Here is an 11,941-nt window from a genome sequence, read left to right as displayed (position 1 = left end):
CGATATTAATGACGACGTCGTGTGAACGGATACAGCGTTAAATCGGTATATCGGCCATTAAACCGATTTAAAGTCGCAGTGTAGACCTGGCCTGAAGCTTAGCATATAGTCTCCACAAGGGCCACTTTGATCAGAGATTTGAAAAAGAAACGTCAAGTCAGGCTTGTGGCTCGTCATAATCAAAAATTCTCCAAGCCAAAGAAATTCAAGACCTTATTATGACATCAGTCTTCAAGCAGAGCTCCCTACACTATAATAGCTTGGATTTGCTGTTACACAAGAGTGGTGCTCTTTTCCCCCATGGTAGAGCCTTAATGTCCTGTTCCCACTAAGTTAAAGAGAAAGACTTACTTGTAACTTAACATAGAGTTTTGTTGTCCAACATGGGTCTGCCACAAGCCGCACAGATGGGAGTGCGTAGGAGCTGACCAACAACAGATTGACTCAGAGATGGGAGCGAGGGTGGGTTGTAAGGGCCTGAGCTGAAGTCAGTGGAAAGATGCCCATTAACTACAGAACACGTTGGATCAGGCCCAAAGTGAGACAGAGCACGTTTGCCCATCTCTGAAAATACACAAAGGCCTACTCACAGATTGTAACTTATTTTTTTCCACAGACCTGAAATTTCCACAAACAAGACCTACTCCTCCCTGGTTTACACTGAGATCAATATTGGAGATCTCCTCATGGTGACACTGCAGTGGGAGAAGGAATCCATTTTCAGCTGGTCGGACTGGTGGACCTCCTATGCTTTTGACATCCAGAGGGTCAGAGTGAAGGCAGGAGAAACGCAGAAAAAGTAATTACAGTAAAAATTGAATATTGGATTTAATTGCCAGTGTGTCAGGACTCTCAAGATACCTCGTGGGGGTGGAAAGAGATTAGGAGCATTTATTTGAATAAAAGCCAGAAGTCAGAGTCACAGGTACACGCTGTTTGTTTGTTTGTGCTGCTGTAGTGATGCAAAGAGCCATCAACCTGGCTCAAGCAGCTAATTAGGTTAGGTTTACAGATATTTCACATCACTGTGACAGGTAGAGCATCTCAGTGATTCTGGTCCCATAAATTGCACTCAGCAGTATTCAGCCATGCACTTAAGTATGTGGCTAACATTAAGGATATGAGTAATCATATGGACTTCAGTGGAACTATTCATGTGCTTAAGAACCTTGCTGAATCAGAGACTTTGATGATATTTGCAGACCAGCTCGCCTGCCTCCTTCTGAGCATTGTGTAAATAACACTTTTTCATCACAAAGAATGTTCATGAGAAGGGAGGGACTCCTGAACACCCTTCCACATTTGTATTCCCACAGGAAATGTGTGTGTGTGTGTGTGTGTGTGTGTGTGTGTGTGTGTGTGTGTGTGTGTGTGTGTGTGTGTGTGTGTGTGTGTGTGTGTGTGTGTGTGTGGCCATCTTGGAAACTCTTTATTCGTTTGGGAATCCTCCGATCAGGAGGGCAGCAACTACAGCATGTGACTTTGTTGTGAATGAATACCGCATACCAAGCAGCACTCATGAGTAGTTCAGAAGCAGAAATGCATTCACATAAACCAAATTTTGAACAGTGACCATATTCATAAAGCTCGAAATCTGTTGGCAGAAAATCTGAACTGAAAAAGGGACTTAAATCTGACCAACTGTTTGTAGTGTAATACATCCAGCTCTGAATTTGGTACAGTAGTAAGTTTTTCAAAATACACAGTAATGAGAGCTGGACAAATATGGAAAAAATAATCAACAAGTAGCTTTGGCCTATAAAAGCAGCTGCTGGGTTTGGGTGAAATTGGCAACATACTTCATTCACAAAGTTTCAGGGGAGCAAGATTTTTAACCAAGAATGTTCAGAGAAAGCAAAAGTCACATGAATATTCATATGTGTAAACTCCTAGGCCAGAATTTGCACAGGAAGTAAGGTTCTTACAGCCATTTAAAAACATGTCATTAATCACAAAGGGTGAAATTCTATGCAGAGGGCCTGCAAAAAGTCCAATTTACCTCCTTTCCGAAATTTATTTCTGCGTGTATAGAAGTGCTTTCCTGAATCAGATCCCAAGAGCCTGATTGCTCAGCACCTTGCACTGTGACCCTTTAGGAGTTGAGGTCATTTAGCACTCTGCAGAGTTGGGCCAATAAATGACACAATTTGGTTGCGTGCAGTTTTCACTTTAAGTGGAGTAGCCATTTGTCCATAACAGTGCATTGAAACAAGTCAGTGTCTTTTTAAAATCTCTTACCAATGAAGTTTCATTGTACCTAAGTTCTCTAGAAACTGCCTGTGCTGTTTGAGATTGTACAGAATTTTTATAAATGACATTACTGGAATGTTTAAAAACAAATATTCGTTTTATTTTTCACATAGGATATCTAATGTTATTTTTAGCACCATGTAAATAGATTTTTTTTTTTGTTTGTTTTCGTTGGCATTTTAAAACAAATTTAGTTTGGACAAAAATGTTTTGTCTTGGTAAAATAGTTTGTTTAGACTTTTAAATGTTTTTGGATTAAGTAAAATTTAAAGGAAATTTTGAAATGGAAAGTCATTGCAAACTAAAATTTAAACATTTTGTTTAAGAAAGTGTCAAAACAAATTTTCCAATTTTTGGAGGGCGGCGGATAGAGGGGAGAGTAGGGTTGAAACTAAAAACTTGGCAAAATTGGCACGAATTGGTGAAATGTTTCAGTGATGCCAAACCGACCGTACTTTTTTTTGCTGAAAAAATTTTCAGCTGAAAAATTTCTCCCAGCTCTAGCCATTCCTTAACCAATTGCTCATGCATTTAAGAAACAAATGATCCCATCCCTGACAAAGGCACACTGTTTCTGGGCATTGGTTGCATTTTAAGAGCTAAAATGGTTGTCCCTGCTCAGCTGTGTGAAAACTCTTATGTTTGATCTGCAGGATGGTGTTCTGCTCTCGCGATGGGATCTCTCACCTCACAAAAGGGAAGGAGGCTGTGGTATTTGTGAAATGCGCTGCTAAGCCCAACAATACAGACACAGGGTAAGAGCTCTACTGCAACATATGATGCCCCACAGACAAATCAATGAATGTAGAACATTGTTTTAAGGATGTTCTCAGTATTGGCTGAAACCAGGCATTGCTGAAAGTCTTCATAGACTCAATCATAGACTCGTAGACTTCAAGGTTAGAAGGGACCATTATGATCATCTAGTCTGACCTCCTGCACAATGCAGGTCAGAGAATGTCACCCACCCACTCCTTTATCAAACCTGTGTCTGAGCCACTGAAGTCCTCAGATCATGGCTTAAAGACTTCAAGGTGCAGAGAATCCTCCAGCAAGTGATCTGTGCCCCATGCTGCAGAGGAAGGCGAAAACCCCCCAGGGTTTCTGCCAGTCTGGCCTGGAGGAAAATTCCTTTCCGAGCCCAGATATGGCGATCAGCTAAACCCTGAGCATGTGGGCAAGACTCACCAGCCAGACACCCAGGAAAGCATTCTCTGTAGTAACTCAGATCCCACCCCATCTAACATCCCATCACAGGCCATTGGGCATACTTACCGCTAGTAGTCAGACCAAGTAATTGCCAAAATTAGGCGATCCATTATACCATCCCCTTCATAAACTTATCAAGCTTAGTCTTGAAGCCAGATATGTCTTTTGCCCCCACTACTCCCCTTGGAAGCCTGTTCCAGAACTTCACTGCTCTAATGGTTAGAAACCTTTGTCTAATTTCAAGTCTAAACTTCCTAGTGTCCAGTTTATATCCATTTTTTCTTGTGTCTACATGGTACTGAGTTTTAAATTTCTTCCCTCCTGATATTTATCCCTGTGATATATTACAGAGAGCATCCATCCCCTCAGCTTCTTTTGTTAGGCTAACAAGCCAAGCTCTTTGAGTCTCTTTCATAAGACAGGTTCCATTTCCTCGGATCATCCTAGTAGCCGTCTCTGAACCTGTTTCCAGTTTGAATTCTTCCTTCTTAAATATGGAAACCAGAACTGCACACAGTATTCCAGATGAGGTCTCACCAGTGCCTTGTATAACAGTACTAACACTCCTTATCTCTAGTGGAAATATTCACCTGATGCATCCCAAGACGCATTAGCTTTTTCACAGTCATATCACATTGGCGGCTCATAGTCATCCTGTGATCAACCAATACTCTGAGGTCCTTCTCCACTCTGTTATTTCCAACTGATGCCTCCCAGCTTATAATAATGTTTTGTTATTAATCCTAAATGCATGACCTTGCACTTTTCACTATTACATTTCATCTATTATGATTATTCCGTTTAGCAAGGTCATCCAGATCTTCCTATTGATATCTGGTCCTTCTCTGTGTTAGCAATACCTCCCAGCTTTGGTTCATCCGCAAACTTTATTAGCACATTCCACATTTTTGTGCAGGGTCAGTAATAAAAAGATTAAATAAGATTGGTCCAAAATCGATCCCTGAGGAACTCCACTAGTAACTCCTTCAGCTGACAGTTCACCTTCAGTATGACCCGTTGTAGTCTCCCCTTAACCAATTCCTTATCCCCTTTCCATTTTTCATATTGATCCCCATCTTTTCCAATTTAGCTAATAATTCCCCATGGGGAACCAAATCAAATGCCTTACTGAAATCGAGGTAAATTAGATCCACTGCATTTCCTTTGTCTAAAAAATCTGTTACCTTCTCAAAGAAGGAGATCAGGTTGGTTTGGCATGATCTACCTTTTGTAAAACCATGTTGTATTTTGTCCCAATTACCTTTGATCTCAATGTCCTTTACTACTTTTTCCTTCAGAATTTTTTCCAAGACCTTGCGTACTACAGATTTCAAACTGACAGGCCTGTAGTTGCCCAGATCACTTTTTTCCTCTTTCTTAAAGATAGGAACTATGTTAGCAATTCTCCAGTCGTATGGTACAACCTCTGAGTTTACTGATTCATTAAAAATTCTTGCTAATGGGCTTTCAATTTCATGTGCCAGTTCCTTTCATATCCTTGGATGAAGATTATCCGGGCCCCTTGATTTCATCCCATTAAGCTGTTCGAGTTTGGCTTCTACCTCGGATGTGGTAATATCCACCTCCATAGCCTCATTCCCATTTGTCATCCTACCCTTATCCCTAAGCTCCTCATTAGCCTCATTAAAGACTGAGGCAAAGTATTTGTCTAGATATTGGGCCATGCCTAGATTATCCTTAACCTCCACTCCATCCTCAGTGTTTAGCAGTCCCACTTCTTCTTTCTTTGTTTTCTTCTTATTTATATGGCTATAGAGTCTTTTACTGTTGGTTTTAATTCCCTTTGCAAGGAAAAATTCTGCATAGCTTTTGGCCTTTCTAACTTTATCCCTACATGTTCTGACCTCAATAAGGTAGCTTTCTTGTGAGAAAACAGTCTCATGAGATTGCCACATTGACTTCCATGGTAACGCTGGTCAATGCTAGGTGAGCTTTGGGAAGCGTCTGAACTTTGCCAAGGTTATCAAAACTCAAGTGACTGAATATTTGGTCCTGGTTCTCTGCCACCCTGTGTAGTCATAGACCCCTGTGCAAAGGGACAGCACAAGAGGTGTAAAGCCCTACCAGGCTTACATCCATGCTTTGCACATGAGGGGCCAAGTAGGATATAATGTGGTGCCTTCTAACTCAGCAGTAAACAAACACACTCTTGTCTTCAGGACCATTTGCGGTTCCTTTTAAAACATGTCCATCTTCATTTGGGCTTTACAGCTAGGTTTCAGACTGTCAGTGGTGAGGCAGTATTTGAAACAGTAGTTGTTATTTTTAGGTCTCATGGGTGCACCTGCCTATGTAGGTCTCAGTTCTCCATAATGATGCACTAGGCCCTCAGTCCAGGGCTAAGTCCCACTGAAGTCAATGTGAACTGTTGGCGCTCAACACTTCTATAAAAATCAGGTATGTGTAATAATTAGTGACCAACAGCCATCAAAGAGTTGAGCAGCTAACATATTGTCACACAAAACAATTGTTTAGACTTTGAAAAAATCCCACAAATAAAGCTAATATAGGTTATAAACTTCTCCTATTTCTCTTTTAGAGACCAGTCAAGACCTTAAAGAAAGATCAGCTCATGAATTTTCTGAAGAATGAAGTGGATGAAACATTTCTGCTTTGGATGGAAAAATAATCCCCCTTATGTCAGATGTTGAGAACTGAATGTATTGAAATAGTTAGCAGCTGTAATACTGCTGGCCTTTTAGTCTGCTATTCTTAGTTATTCTAGTAGACTCTTTTGTACAGAGTCTCAGAACACACACAGTGGTTACTTAACTATAAAGAACATATTAGCCACATAGTTTAAAATACATCTACAGAAAGTGTAACATCTTGATTACCGGGAAGAATTAAGAGTTATTTTGCCTCAAAATACCACCTTGTAACAAGGTTTCTTGATATAATGTACTGTATAGCAAATTCTTAGTATTTATTGAAAAGTCTAATTTCTGGGCCTGTATTTTGGCTTTTTAAACTTGATTTGTTACTTTTAAAGATTTTTCTAAAACTGGACAGATGTCTGTCTTTGTGGTTGGGCAACATCCATTCAGCTAATTAATGAGTTTAAAGACCCTTTGCTGACCCTCGCTCAAGGTGGTCGAATATATATTTAGCATTCGGGAAAGCATATACCTGCTCTTGCTAAGGCTGGTACTCAAAAGATGCCCAGGCCTGAATGAATATGGAAAGAGAAAATTCTGGATAATAATGCATTGTACTTGAGGTAAACTCCAGTGCTATGAGTACTGATTTATCCTTAGGTATGACCTGTTAATCTATACTCTGTTAAATAGTTCATCCTGTAATAAATTTCCAATCATAGGAGATGCTAGCATTTTCATTATCCTATGATGATATTTTAACATCAATGGGTAACATATTTTTCAAATAAAGACATCTAAACTCTGACATCACTCTAGGTTAGGGGCTTCAAACGAAGTAACAAACTGAAAACTGCAGGAAACATCTTTTCATCACCTGTTTACAACACCAGTGCAAAATGAGGTGAAAACCAGACCATTCTGCTCTGACCCTTGAGTTTCAGTCATTCGAGCCACAGCTGTTCTAGCCTTGTGTTCTCCTGTATTTTCCAGACATGAAAATGGACAGGCTGCATGATCATCCTTCTCTTTGCTGATATTCTTGTTTCCAAAGAATACTCTCTATTTATTTCTTGCCTATGACATAGGGGTAGAAGCTGTGAGTTGCAAGATTGTCTGAAATGTCACAAATTTCAGTAAGGTGCAGGATCTAGGCCATTCAAAGAGCCTGAGTGTATTGTTCACAAAACACAATGCTCTGAGATCACCTGAATTAAAAGTGCCACAAACAAACGCACAAGTACTGTAAAACTGAAGGGTTGGGTTTTTTTATAATAAATAATGTATATTTATTCGAATGCCATGAAAAGTTCAGTAGCCTTCTTCTATTAAACCATAAATCAAAAATTGGTGAGGAAATACGAGCTAGAATATGATTACAGAGCCGTTTTTCGTAATCCTTGCATTTATTACAAAGCATGTGGTGAAGGTGGCATTTGTGCTAAGTCTTCCAGAACAAAAAACGACACCTATCTGTATGTTATTTTTCAATCGACATACCATTAGCGGATCAGGGGAACAAAGAGCTAACCCAGTGCAATATGTTGGAATGCCAACAACTCAAAAGGTGCTAAAAATGTGATGTCTTAACCCAATGAATTATAGCTGAGAGAGGTGTTGCTTGGGTAGTGGAGCATATCACTCAAGACCTCTAAAAGTGATAAAACAAAGTGATTCATGTTTCAGCTTTTACTTGCATTTTCCTGAAAGATGAGTTCTTTGGATAGAAGACGTGAGGACATGTATACTTTTAATACAGGATCTAATAAAACACCTACAGCACTTGAAGGCCCAATGGTGAAAGGTCTCTATACATGTGCACACATGATTTAGCTTGAAATGTTATTTATTACCTGTAAATATATATATTTTTATGTGTGTAAAGTTAGTTTGTATATATTGCTGAGATTATCAAGACTATCTCCATTTATTCAGTTGTGTGCTATTAATCCTGTATATAGCTTTCAAAAAGCTACTTAACCATGCTTATGAAATAATGCAGTGTAATATGCATTTTCTAAAGAAAGCATCTCAATTTTGTACAGAATGGAAACCTGAGGTTTTAATAAAATTGTCAAATTAATTCCCTAGTTAGACTAGTTTTGTTTTGCAGAAATAAGCATTGAATATTAGTGGTATTTTAAAACTGACACAATTTGCTGGACTCTGGGAATAGGTAGAGGGAGACATTTTCAAAAGCGACTAGTGATTGTCAGTGCTTTTAATTTTGGTTGTCCTGCTTGAGATGCCTTAAAGGGGCCAGATTTTAAGGAAATGGCAGGAAAAATCAGACCCTTCTAAGATACTTCAAGGTGGGCACCCCCAAATCAAGCCACCTCAAATTACTAGCCACTCCTGAAAATCTTGGCCCAAAGGAAAAAAGTAGTTAATTGAATGTTGGGCCTTCCAGACTTGACACTGTCCATTTCTATAATGTTGAAAGTCTTCTTTCCTTTTTTTTGCATGTGGCATAATTACATTTCTAGGGCTACCAAACACATGACCAGAAACTTGCTAGTGGCTGAGGTGTGCTTGGTGCAGCCAGAGGGATGAGTGGCTTTGTGTAGGACAAAGATTGATGTAATCCACTTTGCATTTGTATCACTACCCCCTGCTCTTGGGGTCATTCTGCACCATAATAATTCACCCGGCACAAGCTAGAGCAGTACACAGGCTGCTGTAATTTACGATGTATTGTACCACAATAGACTGGGATAGCTTGAAACCGGAGGAGCCCTGGTCACACTTGCTGAGTGAAGACAGAAGGGGTGATCTTGGAGCCATTAAAGCAGCCCTGGTTTAGCACAAGGCAAGGCTTAAGTGACCACTGAGCTGGGACACTGGTGGGGAATGAAGCTAGGCTTATGGCTGTAGAGGTAGGTGAACTTTCTGACAAATAGTTTATTCAATTGAAAATGCAGTTTTGGTGCAACCTAAGCTATTTGTGAATTCAGGTCAAATTCAGGCCTTGTCTACACATGCAAGTTAGAGCGCATTGAGTCAGCCCCAGGCACCCTAACTCCTGAGGCGTCCACAGTGGCAAAGCACATAGCGCACCCACACTTTGCAGCTGGAGCAATCCTGGTTCTCCACCTCCGTGAGAGACATAATACTTGCCGCAGCACCAGTGTTGATGCCCTGGTCTGTTAATGTGCTCTGATCGGCCTCCAGAAGTGTCCTACAATGCCTGTTCTAGCCACTCTGGTCATCAGTTTGACCTCAACTGCCCTGCCCTCAGGTGACCAACCTTCAGATGCACCCTTTAAATTCTCTGGGAATTTTGAAAATCCCCTTCCTGTTTGCTCAGCCAGGTGTGGAGTGCTCTCTGTGCATCTTTCCAGGTGACCATGCCTCCACCTACCAGGCGATCCCCAGTATGGATCAATGGCAAGGCGCTGGACCTTATCAGTGAGGAGGAAGCTGTCCAGTCCCAGCTGCGCTCCAGCCATAGGAATTACAATACCTTTGGGCAGATAGAAAGGGCCATGATAGAAAGGGGCCATGACCAGGAAGCAGTGCAGGGTTAAAGTGAAGGAGCTGCAGAACGCCTACCACAAAGCACGAGAGGCAAACTCCCGCTCCAGTGCTGCCCCCACACCCTGCTGTTTCTACAAAGAGCTGGACACAATACTTGAGTGTGACCGCATCTCCACTCCAAAAAGCACCATGGACGCTTCAGAGGCCATGCCAGCCCAGAGTGCAACAAGGCAGGAGGAGGAAAGTGGGAGCGAGGGTGCTGAGGAGGAGGGGGGCCCAGAGCCAGAGGACAGTCCGGCATCCCTTGATGCATGCAGCCAGGAGTTGTTCTCAAGCCAGGCGGAAGGAAGCCGGTAGCAGCAGATGGTGCTTGTGGAAGAACTAACAGCAGAGGAGGTACCCGGTCAGTGGCTTTTATTCTGGGAAGGGAGTTGTTGGGTGCGGGCTGTTGGGGTGAGGAGGGTTGCAGAAAGAAAGGTTAGGGCTGCATACATGCCTAGATGCGGAATAGGGCATTGATGTGCTCTCACACATTGCGGTAATCGACCTCAGTGATCTCATCGAAGGTCTCAGGCAGAAGCGGGGCAATCTGCTTGAGCAGGTTCCTTGGCAAAGCTGCTGTGCTCCTTGTCCCAGTCAGGCTAACATGTCCGCACCACTGTGCCGTGACGGACGGGGGGACCATTGCTGCACACAGGAAAGTGCATATGGCCCAGGGCGGAAGCCACATTGTTGCAGAAGACCCTTCCTTGCTTCCCAGGTCACCCACAGCAGCGAGGTACCTTCCAGGACAAACCAATCTTGTAGAAAATGTGGGGACAGTGTTGAGTATAGGGCCCCCCTGCAGCTATTGGCTCTCCCCTAGGCACAAGACCCCAGAGGACAGTACAACCCAGGAACAATCAGTCTCCCCCATCCCTGTGGTTACTCACCATTTTGGGGCTCTTGTGGGTTATGTGCACTTTCCTTGAGACAGGCTGTTTGTGCTATTGTGTGCACTGTGCATGTCTTTAAATTCGGCCAAATCATTGCTCGGCCTGGTGTGAACAATGCTGCCTCTGTTAAGTGTTGCATTTTAGCTTTACAAATGAAACCTTAAGATCCCAGCTGTCCTTGTTATCAATGGCCAAAAGGCTGCAAAGACTCAGGAAGCGTCCCTGAAGTTCTTTTCCACACTCATCACAATTCACTACCAGATGTCAGGGTAGAGCTCATCCTGACTCTGCTTACATGTATAAAGCTTATATCTGAAACTGTGAAATTTATTATTTTTTAAATCTTATGGCCATGAAATTAACCAAAATGGACTGTGAATTTAGTAGGGCCCTAGTGATAATAATTGATCTAGAGTCAGGGCTTGGCTATACTGGAGAGTTGCAGCACTGTAACCCCATCACCAGCGCTGCAACTCACTCTGTGTCCACACTTGCAAAGCACATCCAGCGCTGAAACTCCCTGGCTGCAGCGCTGGCTGTACACCTGGTCTGCTTGGGGTGTAGCGATTCCAGCGCTGGTGATGCAGCGCTGCTCATCAAATGTGGCCACCAACAGCGCTGTTATTGGCCTCCAGGGTATTAAGAAGTAACCCAGAATTCCTGTCCACAACAAACCAGAAGAATGGCTGAACTACGACCTCCCCGAAGCTACTTATCTAAAAAACAAACACAGCTGCTCTTTGCTCCAGTGAGCGAGGCAGGGGAATTGCTTTGGAATGTTCACAGCTGTTTGCTTGAGGGGAGGGGGCAGTCCGTGTTGAGCAGCTGCTTATGTGGTCTGAAGGCTATTTAGCAGTGCATAATTTGCATTTAGTGAATAAGAGAGGGATGTGGGAAGGGTCAAAACTTTTAAAATGATTGAAGGTAGATGCTGTGTATCTTCCAGTCCTTAGAACTTACAAGGCAGGGAGCTGAGAACAGTGTCAGCTCCAAAAATCCACTCTCTCGGTCTCCCCCACACTCCCTGTCACACTCCGCCCCACCCCCCTGTTTTGAAAAGCACATTGCAGCCTCTTGAACGCTGGGATAGCTGCCCACAATGCACCACTCCCAACAGCGCTGCAAATGCTGCAAATGTGGCCACACTGCAGCGCTGGTAGCTGTCAGTGTGGCCGCACTGCAGCGCTTTCCCTGCACAGCTGTACGAAGACAGCTATAACTCCCAGCGCTGTACAAATGTAAGTGTAGCCATACCCTCAATCTGAGTAAAGGAAGAAAAAGGTGTCAAGTTACAATTGCATGTTACATGAGACGTTCCTGTGACTAAGAACACAGAGTTGATGTGACCCGAATGACTTTTGGATTATATTATCTAAAGGCGATGACACAGTTTGTATCCAGTCCAGGAGCATATACTCTCCTGATTTGTACACATTGTTCTAGCTGGGTTAA

General features: G+C 42.5%; 1 protein-coding gene across 1 annotated transcript in view; it reads left to right on the top strand.

The window, feature by feature from the left end:
• LPL (lipoprotein lipase) overlaps positions 1-8,160 on the top strand; it is a 29,526-nt gene extending 21,366 nt beyond the window's left edge. Inside the window, exons 8-10 of the mRNA XM_032763545.2 lie at positions 617-799; positions 2,904-3,005; positions 6,020-8,160. Coding sequence (XP_032619436.1) covers positions 617-799; positions 2,904-3,005; positions 6,020-6,038 — 304 coding nt within the window. The 3' untranslated portion in view covers positions 6,039-8,160. The remainder of the gene's footprint in view (positions 1-616; positions 800-2,903; positions 3,006-6,019) is intronic.
• Positions 8,161-11,941: the final 3,781 nt, after the last annotated feature.

This window comes from Chelonoidis abingdonii, chromosome 6 (assembly GCF_003597395.2).
Source record: "Chelonoidis abingdonii isolate Lonesome George chromosome 6, CheloAbing_2.0, whole genome shotgun sequence".
NCBI lineage: Eukaryota > Metazoa > Chordata > Testudines > Testudinidae > Chelonoidis > Chelonoidis abingdonii.
Note: the sequence above shows the minus strand (reverse complement) of the source record. Positions and strands in the feature narration are given on the sequence as shown.